The sequence below is a fragment of the Jaculus jaculus genome, chromosome 4 (assembly GCF_020740685.1).
Source record: "Jaculus jaculus isolate mJacJac1 chromosome 4, mJacJac1.mat.Y.cur, whole genome shotgun sequence".
NCBI classification, from domain to species: Eukaryota; Metazoa; Chordata; class Mammalia; order Rodentia; family Dipodidae; genus Jaculus; species Jaculus jaculus.
Genome location: NC_059105.1, coordinates 101,112,115 through 101,133,911, shown reverse-complemented (window position 1 = coordinate 101,133,911; position 21,797 = coordinate 101,112,115). Strand labels below are relative to the sequence as shown.

Below are 21,797 nucleotides of genomic sequence, written 5' to 3'. Positions count from 1 at the left end.
TCCACAAAACCTCCAGGCCTTTAACACCAGGTTAAGACTGCTGAAGCATCCAGGCTTATTGATTGTGCACCCTTCAGATTCTCAGTATCTCTGTCAGTCATTGTTGGACTACCCATATTCTAACAATTAAGCCAATCTAATAAAATCACCCTTGTAATATATATTCTATTGATTCTGTTCTTTTTGATAAATATATATTCATATATATATATATATATATATATATATATATATATGTATATATACAACAATTTCTACAAACCATTCTAAACCATGTTATTTAAAAAGATAATATGCATACACAAAAGGAACAAATTTTTGTGTTCTAAAGGAAAATAGGGTAACTGTAGGTTGTGATAATTTATTACATATTTTATACAGAACTATGAATGCATTGAAGTTCCCAGCACAAAGATTAAAAATGTGATAAAATGCATTTCATATTTTGTGTCTATACCAAAAATTATTTGTAAAGTTAATAAAATAGCTAAGTTGATTACAATTAGATACATTATATATTTATATAACTTAGAATGAAGCTATCACCAAATGCAATGTGAAGCATCTTACCTTTTGCTATACAGCTATTATTTCTTTCTTGAAAATTGTGTTCACAGACACATTTATATGATCCTTCTATGTTTATGCATTGGTGAGAACATGTGCCAAACACCAAACATTCATTAAAGTCTATAAAAGAAGAACTCAAAATAGCATCATCATAAATTTCAATGTATACTTCCATTCTTTCACATTTCAAAAAAGCCAAAATTATTTTTCTTTCCTTAACACTTTATTCCAATTTTAAAAAATATTTTGTCTAATTTGTAGACCATATTTTTCCAGTGCTGATGACAGAAGTCAGAGCTGGGCACATTCTAGAGAGGCACATTTTTTGCATATAGTTTCCATTTAAAAATTAATCAGTTATTTTATATTATTTTATCCCACTTAAAATATTAAAATATGCATTTGAAAATTCTCTGCTGTCTCCATTCAATCAAATGAAACTCTCAAGACTTCTTCAAGGCAAATTTCGATAACCTGCCTCCATTCTTTTGCATATGTCATCGGCTCTTTCTTTGTCCTTGCCTATTTTCATAGACAGCATTTCTACATCTCTCCCAAGATCCACCTGGAGACAAGATGTTCCTCTCCTGTGACTGGTGCCTAAAAATGATGACTCAGCCCTCTGCTTCTCTGATGTTTTCCTTTCTTATAGCATTGCTCAAAATGCTTCAAAAATGTGCCACATGTTCATATCATCCACTTCAGAGTCAGGTCTTTGTGATCTTAAATTATGTTGTCGTCATTTTTATGAACATATTTCTCACAATGCATAACAGAAGATGAAGATATGGATCTATATCTAGCAAACTTCTTGGCTCATACATATCAAGAGTATGTCAGATTAAGGATTACATTAAAACTAAACAAAAACAAAACCATACATGCCAATTTATAAATAAATATTCCTTTGTCGGAGCAATAAATAAATAAATAAGCGTCCTCAATTGTTACTCTTACCTATTCACTTCATAACCTATAGTTGTCCCCATTATGTAACAGATCTGTAGGAAAAGGCTTTGCCTCAAATTAGAGAAAGCAAATTTCAGCCAATCACGATAATTCTTTCTTTACCATTCACTAATGCTCTCTGTGTGAGGATCTGCAATGCTAAAACCAGGATCCTCTCAGTGAAAAGTGCAAATGACACAGCAAAAGTTTGAAACTCAGATTTTCCTATTCTGTTGTCTATGTTATATTACCCTATCCAAGGACAGCCTAAATATTCTAATGACAACTCATTTCTCTGTTTTATTGAAAAAGATAAACAGATAAAGCATATTTGTTTGTTTTAATAAAGATTATTTAGGGGTAAAGTAAAGTGCATCTTATCAACACTTAACCATTAAAATTAAAACAAATACTTTTCTTTAGAGAGAGTTGTTTCTGTGGTTTACTTTTGGCATAAAATCAAATTGCACTAAAACTATAGGATTGAAAGGATAAAAGTTGCCCTATTTCTGCTGCCCTGTTTTCTAGTTGCTCTGCTAACCTGCCTTTTTAAGCTTCTGTAATATGGCTTGCTTGCTGCTGCACTGAATCACAGAACTGCCATTTTGCAACTGCCTCCATTTTGTAAAAAGTATACCATGAGGAACCTGACCTTTTGTATGCCTTATGCAATGCCTAAATTCCAGGAACTCGAGTTTCTCATTAAGATAACTCCCCACCTGGACACAACCAATCAACGGTCAACACATATCTGAAGCCCCCAGACACGAGCCCACCCCGTGGGCCCCACCCAATCAGAGGGACCCATGGCTGGAAAGCCCGTATGACTCTGCATACCTGTGGTTTTAGCCTATATAAGCTGACCAAACCCATTGCTAGGGGCTCTTCACCCCTCCTGCGAGAGGAATCTGTGTTGAGCCCCGATGCATTGGATTCAATAAACCTCGTGCGGTTTGCATTGAGAGCGTCCTGCGTGAGTGTTCTTGGGGTCGCGTAGACAGCCCTGAGCAGGGACCCCTCTGGGGAACCCCACAGGATTTAATAATATATCAGCTCCCCAAAAGTGACCTGTAATGCCCAGCATGCTACTGTTGCCCTCATCTTGTGGAAGGAGACCTAAGTCATAAACTTATGAAGTATCTGTACTAATTCCACATTTGAGCAACACCACAATAGTGCCTGTCTGCTAGAAATTGTTGACAACTTACTACTTCGCTTTTCCCTCTTTCTTGTCTCTGTTCCTCTTTTGTTACGTTAACTGGTGGTTTGACTTTTTTAATACTAAACAGCATTTGTTTCACTTTATTTCAATAAATAAATGAAAGGTGTTGATAATTTAAATTATAAAATCTAGGTAATATCTTACTCTATAGAACAAATGAAAATTGCTTCCTTTACTACCAACATTTATATATTATAGATGCAAACTTAATTAGCATTCAGAAGTTAATCATATTCACAAGTAAAGTACATAAAAATAGTGGATTAAAACTATTTAAAATGAAAAATCTAGCCTGTGGAAATATTTTCCTGGGACTATAATTAAAAGTAAAAAAAGATATATTGACAGCAGCATTTCTAAGTTTAGTCAGCATGTATTGCACAGACAACAGAGCCTGCTATTCCCAAATAAATTTTAGAAAATTGATACTATCAGCACTGAAAATCTTCATGAATCTCTGTGTTTAGATATAACTGGAAAAGAAAAGAAATCATAATTTTCATTTACCTTGAATAAATCAGACTGATAATTTGAGTTTGTTCTGAATCACAATAACAAATAAATATGAATACAAATATTGGTTTAATCAGAAAAAAAACTTTTATAAGTGAATATTGGGCTGTATGTCACAAGTCTACAATTAATATCACAATATAAATTACACTTATATACAACTTAATGTGGTATTTTCTTTGTGTTATAAGTCTAATTTTTACATGATCTTTAGCAAGTTGACAGAGACTCATTAGGATGCAGACCTTGGAATTTTAGATATATTGTAATCTTGAGGACTGTTTAATACATTGTGTTAAAACAAAAACTTAACATTTTCTCAGTGTAAATTATCTATCATAGCATTTCAAATGTGCCACTCTGTAAATGTATCATCATACACATTCTCTCATGCAGTGATTTTAATTCTCCAATAGTTCCTGAACTAGAAATCTTGTTATTTGCATTTCAAAATAGTATTGTTACAACATAACTGGGATTCCTGCAGGTTTGAATTTGCTACAGAAAGGGCTTTGCAGTCCCAGGGATGGTTAGCTTAGCTGTACAAACAAACAGGCTCTTGACCCTAGAGACTTTCTCCTAAGTGAGATGGTATCCCATAGATACACACCATTTTGATGAAAATCAATCCCCTGTCTTCTTACAATTTAGCAGCCCTGGGAGTCTGTCTAACCCGAGGATTTAAGAGGGAGCTGTTGAGGAAATGTAATCTACCTTCGCACTGTCTGTTTTTCATGTTTCTCTGAAATCCAGGCTTACAGCGACAGAAAACAGATGTTTTTATTTGATTACAGTATGCATCTTCTCCACATGGGTTCACATTATCTGCACAGGTATATTCAGGAGTAGCTAGAATTCAAAAACATGATCAAAACTAATATGACTCTCATTTCAGAATTAGGAGGTTTTTTTAGTGGCATTTATTATTGCATAGGTAATTCATTTTAAAAGTCTGATTATGGCACTGGAGCCACACTCTTATAAAGGTAAAGAGGCAAATAAATATTGAAGTAACTAACATTAGATATAGTTTAGAGAAAGCTGCCAAGGTCTGGTATTTACAGTAGTTGTCAAGCTATACCTCTTTCCAAAGGGGAGTAATGTGTCAGTGATTATAAATGAGATTTATGAGAACTACATCCTTCATTAAGTACCAAAGTCTTGCCAAGATTCTACCTGGAGATGACAGGTTCTATAACTACTCCATACTTAGTATTCCTGCATTTAATCAGGGAACTACAATGCTACTCCAGGCAGTGGGCTAAATTAGCAGCAGCGTGTGCTAACTTTTGAGCCAGAACACAAAAATGAAAATTAACACCCAGTGGGGAGTATGCTCCCACTGTCAGAAGTTTCAAGACCATTAGAATACAGTTAAACTTATTTGTAGTTGTCAGTAGAGTAGAACCAATTTAATCTATCTTCCTTTCAAGAAAACATTTTTAAATGCAAATAGATGAGAGGGAGAGATATTAATATAGTGGTACAGTATATTATTCTAGATTATTTGAAGAGATCACATGTAGAGAAATAATAGAACCTTGATTATTAATATATTATTAAACATTATTGATTCATGAATATTTTGCTGTCAATTGAAATATATGAGTGACATGATAGCATGGTTATGATGTAAGTGGCTATAACCTGGAGGCAATCCTAACACAGTGGGAAACAATTTAGGTGTTTGAAAATAACATATACAAGTGTAGAACTTGTAACTTTTATAAACATGTTATGAATTTATTCATCATAATTATTTTTCTTTTCTTCTTATATATTTATGTGTTTTCATGCTGTGTGGATACAAATGTGTATGCGTGGAGTGTATGTTCACATGAATGTGAATGTGTATGGAGGAATCCTGCCATTTCTTTCAAACTCTATTCCCTTCCTTCCTTTCTTTCTTTCCTTCCTTCCTTCTTATTTTCTTTCTTTTGGAGACTAGTTTTCTCACTGGCCTGAAGCTCACCAATTAGGCTAGTCTAGCTGGCCAGTGAGCCACAGATACCACCTGTCTCTGTAGTATGGTTAAGTTTTGTGTCAACTTGATCTGTTTAGGAATCCACAGACATTCCTAAATGGGTTTCTCAGATTGCTTCCTGGAAGGATTAACTAAAGGAGGAATCCTTCCCCCAGGGAGGTGAGCCCTTCCCCCACAGTGCATGGCACCTCTTGGAGGGAGGCTTTAACTAAGGAAGCCCTAGGAAGAAAAGTATCCCCTCCCCCTACCTGGCTGCTGGTGCTGCCTGCTGTTTTTCAGTGTGAACTGAAGACCAACATGGACTGAAGACCAGGGGCTCTCCAGGAAGCCTCCAGACCTTCAGTGCTGAATTGGGACTGCTGAGGCATCCAGACTCCTGGATTGAACAGCTGCGGGTTCCTTGACTGCAAACTGCTATTGTTGGACAGCCTCAAATTAATCCTGATTTACACATGCTGCTTCCATAGAACTGGGATTAAAAGGAAATCCTACCACCCACAGCATTTTAACATGGGTTCTCCAGGTTAAAGTCAGGTCTCATTACTTGCAAGATAAGCATTTTTACCAACTCTGCTATTTCCCCAACTACATTTTTCTTCAATGTAGGAAGTAAAATTTTATACATTAACATGAAATTAATACACACAGCTTTTCATTTAAGTACCATAGCTTTTTAATTGAAGAAAGCCTTCTTAAAAAAAGTCAGTAATAATTATTAAAAACATAATAATAAATAATTATTTAAGTCTTTTGATTTTGCTATCATTCAACCAAATATCACAAGATTTATAATTACTGGAATACAATAAACAGTATAGAGTATCTTATTAATATAAAATATGAATTTGATATCAACTTCTCAACTAATCTCTAATAAAGATATTCATTGCAAAATTAAACTCTTCCAGCTCATTCTTCTAGAATTAAGTAAACTCTTAAGTGATATTCCTTTGGCAAAGATCTGACTCAAGCACATGTTTGAGAGCAATTTTTCCTCACAGGAGGAAATAAGTCTGATGTTTGGACATTGGTTGGTCTTATGTATTTCTGAACTTGTTGACCAGAGAGCACTCACTCATTCTGCAGCCTCTCTCATCTGAACCATCTCCACAGTCATCGTGCTGGTCACACTGCAGGCTCATGGGGATGCACTTTCTGTTACTGCAGGCAAACTCGTCATTTTTACAAGGCTTTGTTTTATGTGTCAGTTTACCTATAGGAGCATTTGAAAAGTGGTTAGTGCTACATGGAATCATTCAACACCATGTACTCCAAAAACTGTGGCTCTTCTGCCTTTCGAGCTCTAGGTGCTATACGGAAAAGTATAAAATTTCAAATTTTGTAAATGTGACAAATTTGTCTTATCTATAATTAACAAAACCCCATTTTTCAAAAAATGTTTGCATATATAACAAAAGTAGAATTAACAGCATTAAATAAGATCATATTAAATTATCCCTTCACATTATTTTGTTGACCAAAATGCAGAGATGCTTTGAATTTCAGAATTGTGAGAAAGGAATCATGCATACACATAACCCTATAAGCACATCCCCTCAGACAACTATCGTGAAAACTTTAAATTTTCATTTTTATCTGTGGTGTGTGTGGGAAAGATACACAAGTGTGTTTGGATATGCATGGTGTATGTGAGCACACACGTGGAGGATAGAGAACGTTTCTTAAGCACTGTCATTAGCTTAAAATTCACCTCATTCAGCTAAACTGTCTGAACAGTGAACCTTAGGAGCATGCCTGTTTCTACCCCCTAACACCGATAATGGAAAGTATGCACACTATGTCTGGAATTTTCTCTTTCAAATGGGCTCTTCAGTGAGAAGTCAGGTCCTTATTCTTTCAAGGCAAGTAGTTTTTGACTGACAGATCCCCCTGGTCCTCAAAGAATCTTGACAACTGAATTATGTTTCTCATGATATTAGTGTTTTCCAGAAAGAAGTGTTCTAGTGGGGAAATCTGGACAAACCCGCATATCTTTGCTATTCAAATAAAATATTATGTTGCTTTTATACTCTGTTAGAAGCTCAAATACCTGGAGCAAAAACTCTTCATACATGCATATGATTTTTTTCTATAACTTTAAGCATTCAATCATCCTTTAATCTCATATTTGTCCCTAAATGAGTTATTTCTTTAGGAAACAGATTTACCATGGCAGTGATCTTCATCTGAGTTGTCACCACAGTCATCAATCCCATTGCACATTTTCTCAGACTGCAGACATATTCGATTATTTCGGCATCTGTGAGGTCTTGTTGGTGGGCAAAGAAATTTGACTGAAAATGCAAAAGAAAACAAACAGAACAGAAAAACTCCAGCAGCTCCTTTGTTTTGCTGGCTCATTAAGAATGTGCATTGTTTTGCCTAACATTGGTCATCCAGCTTTTCTAAATATCCTTAGGAAAATTACTAGGTTTGGACACTTGAAGCACTAGTGACTATGGCAGCTTCTGATGTGTTGTTTGCATTAGGAGCAGACAATGTGTACAGAGGAAGTTTGTGAATGGGACAAGGAAGCGATTCAGACTTCATGAACTCATTGCCAGAAGCTGACCACTATGTATACCAAGCTCATTTCTGTTGATGACTTAGATTCCATGGCAGTGCACTAAGCTCTCTCAAAGGCCAGCTTTGCAGAGATGGATGGAGGCTTCAGTTAACACATTGAAAGTAGGCATTCATTGGGAAGAAAAAAATTTTCTATGCTGTTATATATGGGTTTCTAAACCTCTGTATAAATAAATATGTTATGTATTTTAAGTTCATAAGGGGTATGTTTTATTACTTATTTTAGTGTATGTGTGGGATGATGAAAGTCAGGGGACTTTTCACCTATTACAAATTATTCTTCCATCTCTTGAAGGCAGGACATATTTCCAAGTATTCCTTATCTTCTCATGTGATGATCTCCAGTGCTCTTGAAAGGCCCAAGAATTCAGAAGCTCAGAAATACTATCACGCTCCAAAGGGAGCTTAAGCGGGCCACCTGCATACCTCAAACTCCAGGTTTTACTCTCTGTCAGAAGCAAGTAAAGAATCCCTCTTCTCATTGTATCAGAGCCCACTCCTAATATAAAACTAGGTAAAAAGGGCATGAGATAGCCCTCAGGGATGGGAAATAAATAATAAAGTAAACCACTTATTTAGTTTCTGTAAATAGCCTGCACCATAAGCCTTAATAGCCCACACTGTAAGCCTTAGTAGCCTACACTGTAAGCCTTAGTAACTCGCACCATAGGCTGTAGCAGCCTGCCTCAGACCACCAAGGTCATAGGAGGCTGATACCATACTCTGTTACCCCCACCTAAGGAATTGCACAAGTGCTGACCTCCAAGGTCACAGGAGACTGGTACCATACTCTGCTACTCCCACCCAAGGACCTGCGCAAACGCTGACCACCAAGGTCATAGTCATAAGAGAGTGATTGGTCCATGAGGGGCTTGAGCAAAGTAAACTAATTGGCTTAGAAACTGTGGGGTGGCACAAACTGACTGGCTAACACCCTGCAGGGGCTCCTGATATTAAATAATGATTGGTCTAATACACAGGCTTTGTTAGAAACCCTATAAAAACTACCCCATTCCTGCATTCGGGGCTCTGCAGTCCTCTACCCCTGTGCGGTGTACGACTGTGGGCCCCAGCGCGCTTGGAATAAAATCCTCTTGCAGTTTGCATCAAGACCGCTTCTCGTGAGTGAGTGATTTGGGGTGTCGCCTTATTCGGGCAGAGCGTGGGGACCCCCTGGGGGGGTTTTTTCCCACACTCTGTCCCTGGTGGCTGAATGTTTTTTCTCTAGAATATTTTGTTTCAAGTTCTCACCTTGATAGGAATTATGCTAAACTATTTCTGTCTCTGGCTCTCAACTCTAATTAAAACTTCTGGTTGGTATTGTGCCTAAAGTACTCATCTACCTTTCATCTCCAGCAGTTGCTGTCATAATACTACATATAATCTAATCTGCTAAGGGTCCTACCTTTTCAGAATCATTTCCCATGGCTAGGAGAAATTTGAATCTAGTACATTATTTTTTCTCTTCTAAAGCTATCTGTCACTTTTAGCATATAATGTAAGACACTATGCATGGCCTAATAGACATCTTATTATCTCTTCCATATCTCCTGCAGATCCACACATTGTCCTTTGGAATGTTCTAGCAGTGTACTTTATGACAGCTCATGAGCATATGCCACACTCCTGCTTGACTTCTACTTTTGCAAAAATGTGGTTCATTTTCTCAAATACACTCCCTGCCCTTCAGGTCTTTTAGGAATATTTCATAATTTGCTTAAACTACATGCCATCACATATTAGGAGACATCATAATTTAGTTTCCAGAAATTTATACCACATTTTCATATATAATTTAAAAATTTTCAAATATTGGTATTTTGAGACTCAAATATTGTCATATCTATACTTCATTGCAATTTCTCATAAACTGTGTAAACATTTCTTCTTCCTTAATTACTAAAAGCTCTCCATCATAGGACCTACTGCCAGTTTTTATTTTCTCTCTCCATTCAACTTTATTCAAGTATAGTAGCATAATCTGTAGCATACCTATGAACAAATCAAACAGTAACTGTGCTGTATGTGATGTATAACTAAGTATCTGTTGATTCGCACACTCACAGGCATGGGTCTCAAGGCCAGAGGAAAATGTCAGTGTCTTCCTCTCTCAATATTCTGCACATTTCCCTAAGACAGTTTCTCACTGAACATGAAGGTCTAATATTTCAGGCTTACCAGGGATCCCTAACAATACTTCTTTCTCCACTTCCCTCAGACTAGGGGCCACAGGCTTGTGCAGCCATGCCCAGATTATATACATATATACATATATATGTAGATTTGAGAGAGAAAGAGAGAGAGACAGAGACACAGAGAAAGAATTTGCATGCCAGGGTCTCAGCCACAGAGGTTCTGCCACCTAGTGGGCATGTGAGACCTTGTGTTTGCCTCACCTTTGTGCTTCTGGCTAACATGGGATCTGGAGAGTAGAACATGGGTCCTTAGGCTTTGTAGGCATGTTCCTTAACCACTAAGCCATCTCTCCAGCCCAATGCCCAGATTTTTATGGCTGCTGGAGACTGAGCTCAGTTCCTCATGCTTGCACAGCAAGTGCCCTTTTCCCCAAAACCAGTGTCCCAGCACAGTTCTATGTCTTTCTCATCATGACAACTGCTATTTTAGCTTCATAATCTTAGATCACCAGTCTCCTAGAAAGCTGTAAACATTGGTAATTTTTTTTTTAAAGTTGTTCTTCACTGATGTAGTAACAAACAGTTTGTGATTCTTGTAGATAAGTGCATAATTGGTGCACATGGTGGCAAACTGGATTTCTTATTTTTCAAAAAGACTAAATGTGCATTGATTTGAATGCTCCCAATGCTGACCAAAACATCATTTCTTTCAAGAGTTTAATTTAGCCAGTTTTATTATAATTCTTCAATTTTATCTTAAACTGTAATTGATTGATAGGTCTATAAGTGTCTATATACTATGCTTTATTTTGACGTCTCAAGTTGTACACTTGATTCATTGCGTAAACTTGTACCGAGAAATGTTCATCAAATGGAACTTGAATTTGGAGACATGATTTTTTTAAAAGATTATTTTTGGTTTAACTGTTAAGTAATCCTTACAGTGTCTAACATTTGTGATAATAGGCATATGTATATATCACTTCTCTGAGCAACATCGGTAGTAGACTATTGTGTAACTTATCACGCTACTATTCATGTTATTCAAATTGTTCTCATTTACGTACCTTTTTAAAAACTTTTTACCTTAAAACATCTACTTGATGTGAAGTGAAAAATCTTTATATGTCCCTTATTTATTTCAAAATCATCTACTCTAAATCTTCCTAAATAGCCATAATTGATCTTTTGAATAGTACTGACATATGTACTTAGATCCAATAGGATTGTGTATAAAGTCATCAACTTTGAACAGGTCAACCCTTTTATTATCTGGACAAATTTGTATCTGAAGTCATATTTTATGAACCTCACTACAGGAAGTAGAATTTGTGGCTCATCTTAACACCTCATTGGTCCCCCACTGCAATAGATGAGAAAAATGTCATCTAGATCCAGGGAAATGTCATACCACACATGTCAGGGGCTTCATCAGAGTTGTCTCCACAGTCATCTTCTCCATCACATACCCAGAAATGCAGTTTGCAAAGGGAGTTATTACAAAGGAACTCGTCAGCTCTACATATATTTCCTCCTTTATGTTAAAAGAAAGAGACAGAGAACATTAGTAATGCCATACAGTAATACTCATACTCCACTATTTTTTTCTTGTTTCCTTATATTTTTTTCCTACATAATACTAGAAATATGTAATGTCCAAACTTTTTCCTTAAAAAAATGTTAAAATGTATAATTTGACAATAAATATTTTATTTTTTAAATGGATCATATATGGTTTAGAAAATATTGGAAGAGCGCTGAAGAGATGGCTTAGTGGTTAAGATGCTTGCCTGTGAAGCCTAAGAACTTATGTTTGAATCTCTAGGCCCCATATAGCCAGATGCACAGTGACACTGAATGCAGGGTCAAACATGCACAGAAGGGGGGCACATGCATCTAGAGTTCGTTCACAGTGGCTAAAGGGCCTGGCATGACCCATTCTTTCTGTCTCTTCTGTGACTTTCTCTCTCTCTCAAAATAAATAATAATAAAAAGATCCTTTAAAAAGGAAATACTAGAAGATATGAGAAGAAGATTTTTGTATAACTTCTATTTAAGATATTATTGTTAGAGGGTTAAAATAAATTTAGGTTTTAAGTATTCCATTTTTATTAAAATTGTTCCATTATAGATACAACAGACACTTAGAACTATTATATAATTCTAGACCTAAAACATGAAAAATTTGTTTGATAAAAATATGTAATAACTGGTAAAATGTTTTCATAGCACAGAGAAATAGTATCTTTGTGAAGAAATTGTAATTAGCCATATCATTTAATATATTTTCTTATAAAATTATATAATTAGGCATGCTTTTTTGCACTTTTAAAGATTTTTCACATAAAATAAATGTCATCTAATATACAAGACTCTTAGAATATGAAATTTGTAACTTTATGTACCATTTAGAAAAGTCCCAAAGAATTACAAAATTTTGGTTATATACTTGAAAAGAAAGGAAAATAGTGAATATGTCAATGATTGTTAGAAACTGTGGATTCTTGTCCTTAGTAGATAAGCCTATTAATTTCTCAGATATTCAATGTCATCATAGGTAACAACAAAAGCATGATAACCTGATTTATAAACTCATATTCACAATTATACCTGAGAAATCAATACAGATACTTCAATGTATATTTGAGACAAATTTGAATTATCATAGTAGATTTAGTATTTCCGTGAGATTCAGTATTCCTGTTTAGTAATTATGTGAGTTTGAAAATAAAGTCATCAAATTAAAGAAGGGACTTAAGAAAGCCAACTTTAATGAAAAGCTTATGTGGCTAGTTGTAGACATGATTAGAAAAGATGGAAAGACTAGTAAGAATTTGAGTGATAGTTAAACCTTAGTCTATGAATTTAGAGACAATAATAAGATCAGTTCTAAGACTTTCTGCAGAAATCCCAAGAAGAACTTGGAAAGGTTACACTGGAATCTCTTACAACCACCAAACGAAAATATGCACAACAGGTTAAGTATACAATGTGACTGTCTTCACCATTGGAGACTTTTCACACGTTCAGATTTGTCCGTCAAGTGTATTTGTCTTTCAAGTTTCTGCAACACTGACTCTAAAATGCTATAATCTAAAAACAATATCAATTACTAAAACTTATGTAAGACAATATATTACCATATAACAAGTATTTTTCTCAAAATAATACAAAGGGTAATATGAGTGATCTTTAGTACTAAAGAAACTAAAGACATAGTTCAGTGTGGGGATGTTTTCCTTACTTTCAGCACTTAGGGGGCTATGTAGGAGGGTCACAAGATCAAGGCTAGCCAAGGATGTGAAGCAAATTCCAAAACAGTCTAAACTATCTATATACAAATTTCTTCAAATAAAGAAAATGCAAAAAAAAGAAGGAAATTAATGACATGAATATCAGTTTGAAATGGAGAACTGTCTGAATCAGTGTCCATATCCTGGGGTTGGGAAGTTGACTAAGCAGTTAAAGGTGCTTATAAAGCCTGCTGGCCCAGACTCAATTCCCTAGCACAAAGGTGGATGTGAAGTGGCATGGGTATCTGAGAGAAACAGAAAAACATATGTTAGTTAAAAATGACATATCTAAATTGTACAAAACTGGTGGCAGATTCACAAAAACCTGGTCAAATGTATCAACATAGAAAACAGGCCTCTAGAGATTCCACCTTAATTTGGATTGAGGGGAGCTTTGATTATGATAATATTTTATAATTTGAATAAATAGTTTGCATATTTTGAGCTGATGATTACTAAAAAGATTACTCACTAACTATTTTCCACCAAAAATTGATGATTGAGTAACAGAAATTGTGAGAGCTCAGGTCAGAACTTGCTCCAGGGTTCATGGAGGCCAAGTGTTGTTCTTTTCAAGTATGAATTCTGCTTTTAATTTCATCATATTTGGGGTTTTATTCTTTGAAGTAAAAGAGCAAAGCTCACTCATTAGCAGAGTGTGCCATGCTGATCCTGCAGCTTTCTGAGCTTCCAGGGCACTACCCATGAGCCCAGATGTCCACATTTAAGATAAGTGGAAGGAAATGTGTGTTAATATAAGAGCTGCTTATCTTGGCTTTCCATTTCCTCAAAGCCTTGAGATATGTTTATCCAATACCAAAGCCACTTCCTGAGAATAAATTAAATACTAAAAATCTAATCTTTTTCTTGCCTTAAGGTACGTATAGAAAGGATCAATACTTCGGCCATGAACCAAGATATTTCACTGAACAGAATGGCCTAGCAGCAACAAAAGCCAAGTAAAGTTGGAACTGTGACTGGAGATGATAGGTGAAGTTTTGACACATTTGATCAAATTAAAGTCTCTTGGCTCTTTTTCTTTACTCAATAAAATTAAAAATTTAGTGGAATCCATTTCAACCAGAAAGATACTTGAGATTTTTAAAAAATATATATTTTATTTACTTATTTGAGAGAGAGAAATAGTCAGAGAGAGAGAAAGAGACAGAGAATGGCCGTGCCAGGGCTTCAAGCTACTGTAGACGAACTCCAGATGCATGTGCCCCCTGGTGCATCAGGCTTACATGGGTCCAGGAATTACTGACAAAAAAAAAAAAAAAAAAAAAAAAAAAAATGTAGGGCTCACCTTTTTGAGGATTTTGGAATTTGGAGCCTAACATATAACCTACATCACATATAGTATAAATGTGTGTAATCTAGTAAACTATGTAAGCTCTGTGGAAGGAAAGCATATGAAGAGACAAGAGATACATCTGCATTGTTCTCTGCACTCTTTCTACCTCCTGTGGTTAACAGATATTTAGTCAGCAGACACATTCTCAAAGGCACTCCACTCTTGCAGTTGAGATGGCTTTTGTCATGCATAGATTGAGAGAACATTTTGTATGATTTGCTTGGATTTTGCATATTTAGGATAGTCTATTGAAAAATGGAACTACAGAAATTAAATAGACATATTCAGTGATTCTATACTCTGCCTAAAGCATAGACGTTTACTTTCTTTCATACTTTCATTTTTGGGCACACACACACACACACACACACACACACACACACACACAGACACCTTACCTCTCTCACAGTTCTCTTCATCACTGCCGTCCACACAGTCACGAATTCCATCACATAGCCATCGGATTGGAATGCAGTGGGCTTTATTTTTGCATCGAAATTGATCTTCCTTACATTTCGTCACACAGTCCATCTGTTCAAAGAAACAAATGGTGCAACTTTTATTATTGATGATGATGCAATCACAGGAAAAATCCATATGCAGCTTTTAATATTAGAACTTTACCACAGAGTGTGATTTCTTTTATTATGACTCAGTCAGAATATCTTCTACAATATGCTCTATTATACAGAGAAGCATAAAGGGTCTGACAGTTGCTGAAGTGAGTGCATTTGGTGTACTTGTCCAACAGTTTAGTCAGGGCAGGGAAACATGGCTCAATCTTCTATTTTCAATGCATTTCTGTCTCAGTCCTGCTCCATGTAACTTACAGTACTTTTAAATTGAATAAGATTACCTCATCTGAACCATCAGCACAGTTATATTCGCCATTGCATTTCAGAGATGCTGATAGACATCCTCCACTGGCACACGTGTACTCACTTGAGGAACATGCAGGGGATGCTGAGAACAGTTAGAAAGTTAAGGTTTAGCTCAGGTAGAAAAACTCCTTGGAAAGTAAAATATATAGGCATTTAAAAATATGAATTCATAGGCAGTAAACAGAATAGTTTACATTATTTAAACTGCATTAAACAACCAGCACTAAGAGCCCACTTAAACTGTGTTGTACATGATCATGGTATTATGTAAAATATATTTCATGATGCAATGAGCTGTGTAGTAGAATTTAACTTCTGAGACTAAAGACAGGAGACTACAGTTGAGATCTTTTTAAACTTTTTGAGTTTGAAGAGTTAAATGAGTTTCATATAATTTAAAATTATTAAAGAAACATATGTCTCATTTTATAAAAATTTTTTTCTGTTTATTTATTTGAGAGCGACAGACACAGAGAGAAAGACAGATAGAGGGAGAGAGAGAATGGACGCGCCAGGGCTTCCAGCCTCTGCAAATGAACTCCAGACGCGTGCGCCCCCTTGTTCATCTGGCTAACATGGGACCTGGGGAACTGAGCCTCGAACCGGGGTCTTAGGCTTCACAGGAACAGCTAAGCCATCTCTTCAGCCCCATATGTCTCATTTTTAAAACTAAAAATATTAAGTAGTTTATTAATTTATATATGCATCACAAAAAGCAAAAAGTTAAAGCCTTGGCATGGTACCAGTTCTATTGTTATTAGTTTGGCTTTTGGGAAGTGCATATAATATTGAATGAGTTTTAGTAAGGCTTGTGTCTTGAAGTTTTAATATGAACCTTTATAATTGACTATGTCTATAGACTACCATATTCCCTTGTGAAGCATATTTTCATTTTATTTTTTGTGAAGCATATTTTTTAAAGTGGACAATATACTATCATTACCCAGTTCTAGTTAATTAACATAAAATTTATGACGCTCAAATATTGTGTGTGGGCTTAGCTTTTACAGGCTTATATTCAAAATTCAGAGGTTCTGGCCTTAGATTTGATAAGATGTGAACTAAAGTAGTTACAAAAAGATTTTGTGGTCTTAATTGCATAGCTAAAGATGCATTACTTTTCCTGCAGAATTTTCTCTTTATTTTAAGTGGCAGTTTTGCCTAGAGAATCTATAGTAATATAATTACTAACAGGAACACATCTGGGTCTAGTAAGAAAGACAGATATGATCCATTAGAAACACGGGCTGTGGGCATAAGGAGAGGATGAGGAAATGCGGGTATTATGTATGTCTGCCACTTTGGTTCAGTATCTAAAGGTAGTGTTCTCACAGATGCACCTAGAGTTAACATGATTTTCTTCTAGGTTTTTCCTCAATAAGATAATGCAACTAACTTATTTCAATAATGTTGGATGTTTTGAGCATATTTATAGAGCCATATTTAAGGTATAAAAATGGAAAAAAAAAGATTTTTACATGAGTACCCTGGGTTATTTCTTAATTTTATTCTGATTTTGGCCCAAGTTATGAATACAAGTATGCAGTATAATACTTAACATTTTTCAGCTGTGAAAATTCAAATTACTACCTTCTGTTTTATAACCTCAATTTCTATAACTTAAACTTGACTTTTATCATACCATTTCAACATATTTCATTTTGTTGTTTGGGAAAACAGTCTCAAATGATGTGATAAGTAACAGAAACTAGAAAATGAAATTTGGATGACTAATGCTTGGAATCCACACATAAGTAATTGTGAAATATGATGAGTACATCAATTACTTTATCCACAAACACTTCACATTATTTCTTTCTATTATTATTCTGGTTTTTTATTTTTATTTATTTATTTTTTTTTTTAGAGAGACAGAGATTGAGAATTGGCGCCTGAGCCTCAGTCACTGCAATCAAATTCCAGACGCTTATGCCATCTAGTGGGCATGTGCGACTTTGTGCTTGCCTCACCTTTACACATCTGGTGTAAATGGGATCTGGAGAGTCTAATATGGGTTCTTAGGCTTCACAGAAAAAGTGTCTTAACAGCTAAGTCATATCTCCAGGCCTCAGATTATTTCTTAAAGCAATTAATGCATGCATCCTTCATAGTTTTCTGCATATTGTAGCTTAAATGTAAAGTTCATTAAAATAAATATATAAATATACCTATCTTATTTTACCTGGCTCACAATTTTTCTCATCCTCCCCATGCTTACAGTCTTCGTGACCATCACATTTCCATTTTGCTGATATGCACTGACCATTGGAACACTGGAATTGATCCTTGGAACAACTTGTTTCACAATTTCTCTGCCAGACATAATATAGACATAATTAAATTAAATACTTTCTTATAAGCTGACAAAACCAAAGGTTGACTAGAAAACATCCATAGAAACTTAAACATTTCAAAACCTATCAACTGCAACCAAGAAATACAGGTGATCATTTTCACCCATGACTATTCAATGTCATTATAGGGATTTCCTACTTTGATTTGTCTCTGTGTATCTAATAAAACTTAGAAGCAGCAAAAGAGCATAAATGCTGTGCCTACAGCAGAATAAATTTCTCTGATGGTCCATTCTTAATAGTTATGATATAATAGAATTTTGATTACTGCAGGTGAAATGTAGACTCCAGGGGAAATAAAAATGATTAAAAGTTTTTTCTAGAGCCAGGCATGATGGTGCACACCTTTGATCCCAGCACTCTGGTGGCAGAGGTAAGAAGATTGCCATGAATTCAAGGCCACCCTGAGACTACATAGGAATTACAGGTCAGCCTGGGATAGAGTGAGACCCCTACCTCAATCCCCCCCAACACATTTTTTTTAAAAAGTTCTTTCTAGCAGGGCATGGTGGCACATGCCTTTAATCCCAGCTCTTGGGAGGCAGAGGTATGTGGGCTGTCTATATTTCAAGGTCACCCTGAAACTACATAGTGAATTCCAGGTCAGCCTGAGCTACAGTGAGACTCTGCCTCAAACATCCAAGAAAAAAAAAAATTATACATATATATACACTCAGTTACCTGATACACACTCAGTTACCTGGGGTTTGCAAAGGGTTGGGCAAGGGAACCAAGGAAAATTGGTGAACATTCTTTCTCCTAATGTCCTATGTCTTTGATTCTGCATTGTACCCCTTTCTACACCTCTGCACTGGTCCTTTTACAGTTTATTTTCTGTTCATATGTCAACTTCTGCCTTCTGAAATTTCTAAGAACTCTAAAATGAGCTGTCACAATGGTTGCTTCTGTTTGTTCACATACAGATTTTATTTAGAAGTCAAGCATTCATGTATGTTTGTGTATATATATATATATATATATATATATATATATATATATATATATATATATATGCACACACAAACTTCTTTATCCATTCATCAGCAGTGGACACACCTGGTGACTCCATTGCTTGTCAACTATGAAAAGTGCTGCATTGCACATGAGCCTACAGTGTCTTTCAACACAGGGATTTCATACTTTTGGATATGTACACAGCTGTTGGAGATGAGGAGATGAGCCCTGAACAGACCTTTGCCCTGAGATAACCTCTGTCCTAAGCAATTTCTGCCCTGAGCAACTTCTGACCTTTCCTCATCCCCCCATCCTGCCATACCTAACTGATTCCATCTCCTCACCCCGCCACACCTAACTAATTAACATCCTGCCTGGCGACTGCAGAGACGTGAGAACTATACCATGAATTCTTGGAATAACTGCAAACTGTCCTAGGCCAAAGGCCAAGAAGATTCTGTAACTTTCCACCACCTGCCTCCTCCAGCCCCCCCCACCCAAGACCCTAACCCTAACCCTTAAAAAGGCTGCTGTGGCTCAATAAAATTGGACTCTTGACAAGTGTACATTTGCTTGAGTCTCTTCCTCTCTCTTGCCCATCTTACTTCAGGTTAGGGTCCCCCTCGCCCCCACGAATAACGAGTTCCCGCGGGTCGGGACACACAGCAATATCACTGCTGGTGATATTGTAGTTATGTTTTTAAGATTTAGAGGAATTACCATGCTATTTTCCATTAAGTTAGATTCCCATTAACATTGATCAAGTGTTTCTTTTCTCCTCATCTTTGTCATTATTGTTATACTGCTTTTCAGGAAAGAATAATTTTGACTAGAGGTCATATCTCCTTCTGGTTTTGATTTGCATTTCCATGATAATTAAAGATGTTAAGCACATTTTAATATACCTGATATACCTTTATATATTTTGCTTTGAAATATGCTACTTAGTTCTTTTGCCTGATTTTAAATTAGGTTATTTGATTTTGGGTATTTTTTTCCTTTTCTTATATAATTTAGATATTAACCTCTTGAAAGAGGTATGGTGTACAACTATTTTACCTTGTAGCTTATATCTATATTTTGTGATTTTTTTTTTTTTTTGTGTTTGGGTTTGGTGTGCAGATTTTTCCACTGAAAGCCCCATTTGTATAATTTACCTTTGTTATTTGTGAGTTGGACTTCCAACTAAAAAATATTTTCATATACCCATGTACTGAGTCTTTTCCTCTGCATTTTCTCCTAGTAATTTCATATCTTACATTTAAGGCTTTTAATCCATTTTGAGTTGATGTTTAGAACAGATGCATAATTTTCATGCATGATGTTCTGAAACAAGTCCATTCTCCAATTCATGTTCTTAGCATTTTTGATTTAAAAAAAAATCATGGCTATTAATCTTGACTTTACTTGAATCCCTTTGTATCCCATTTACATATTGTCTCTTTTTATGCCAATATGATGCTGTTTTATTATCAATTTCAGACCAGGTAGCATAAACCTTCTGTTTTGTTCCTTTTGCTAGGATGGCTTTGGTTCAGAGAAGTTTATGGTTCCATATCAGTTTTAAAGTTCTTGAATTCATTATGTAGCTTGAACTCCTGATTCTCCCACCACCACCTTCCAACACATGGGATTACAGATATGTACCACAATGTCATGTGCAGTTTCTACTGTGCTAGGATTAAATCCAGTGCTTTCTGTGTGGTATGCAAACACTCTGCTGACTGAGTCACATTTTCAACTCCCTCTAATAGCACATTACAAATATTAATACCTTTGTGGGCTGTGGATATGAGTCAATGAAAAAAGTGCTTTCTGCTCCACCATGAGCATCTAAGATCAATCCTAAACTACCATCTAAAAAGTCAAAAACTGTGGCAGGCTTATGTAACCAAAGATGTGAGACAGAAAGGAGAATTTCCAGGAAAATCTCCATGTCTATGAGCACAGAAAAAAGAAAGTGAAAGAAAGAAATAGAAAAAACAGAAATAAAAGAAAGGAGCAGGGGGCTGGAGAGATGGCTTAGTGGTTAAGCGCTTGCCTGTGAAGCCTAAGGACCCTGGTTCAAGGCTCGGTTCCCCAGGTCCCACGTTAGCCAGATGCACAAGGGGGCACACGCGTCTGGAGTTCGTTTGCAGAGGCTGGAAGCCCTGGCGCGCCCATTCTCTCTCTCTCCCTCTACCTGTCTTTCTCTCTGTGTCTGTCGCTCTCAAATAAATAAATTAAAAAATTTAAAAAAAAATTAAAAAATTAAAAAAAAAAAGAAATAAAAGCAGCAGAGAAGGTTGAGAGAACCCCTTCATCAAATGAGATGGAATGGCAAGGATAGACCCAAAAGGTGTCATCTGATATCTCTATGTATGCCATTATACACATGTGCCTGTATTCTCACACAAGAACACATTAACAAATGCATATGAACACACTAACTAAATTAAAATATGTTAAAAGAATATTAATACCATAGAGACTCCAAAGTGACTATTTAGATGTTTGAGATATTTATATCAATTTTGTGTATAGTGCCTTTCAATACACTACAGTAACAATTTGCATAGTCCAATTGTTCCTTTCACAATTAGAAGCCCATTCTAGTTGGTCTCTATGCCCTAGTAGTCTTGTGACCTCATATCCTAACTTGTTATCAACGGTTCATTTTGTCAATTTTCTCCTCAGTTCTAGATATGCCGTTTCCTTTAACTGGCAAGTGATACTTAAAGACCACTTTGGTCCTGAAGAAATTGCTTAGCATTTAAGGCACTTGCCTGCAAAGTCTAAGGACCCAAGTTTGATTCCATAGTACCCACATAAGTGAGATGCACAAGGTGGCTCATGCATTTGGAATTCATTCTCAATGGCTAGAAATCCTGTTATGCCTATTCTCTCACTATCTCTCTATCTGCCTCTCTTTCTCAAATAAGTAAATAAATAAAATATTTAAAAAAAACATTTAGGTGATTTGAGAGAGTAAATACAGCTATATTTCCATTGGTTTTAAAAATT

At 35.8% G+C, this 21,797-nt stretch overlaps 1 protein-coding gene across 2 annotated transcripts in view; it reads right to left on the bottom strand.

The window, feature by feature from the left end:
* The window catches only part of Lrp1b (LDL receptor related protein 1B), a 2,087,209-nt gene that overhangs the window by 130,564 nt on the left and 1,934,848 nt on the right, over positions 1-21,797 (bottom strand). For both annotated transcript variants that reach the window (XM_045147485.1, XM_045147484.1), the window contains 8 exons: positions 17,669-17,798; positions 15,462-15,568; positions 15,004-15,136; positions 11,370-11,492; positions 7,406-7,531; positions 6,313-6,450; positions 3,968-4,102; positions 571-690 (listed from right to left, as the gene is read on the bottom strand). In XM_045147485.1, coding sequence (XP_045003420.1) covers positions 571-690; positions 3,968-4,102; positions 6,313-6,450; positions 7,406-7,531; positions 11,370-11,492; positions 15,004-15,136; positions 15,462-15,568; positions 17,669-17,798 — 1,012 coding nt within the window. The remainder of the gene's footprint in view (positions 1-570; positions 691-3,967; positions 4,103-6,312; positions 6,451-7,405; positions 7,532-11,369; positions 11,493-15,003; positions 15,137-15,461; positions 15,569-17,668; positions 17,799-21,797) is intronic.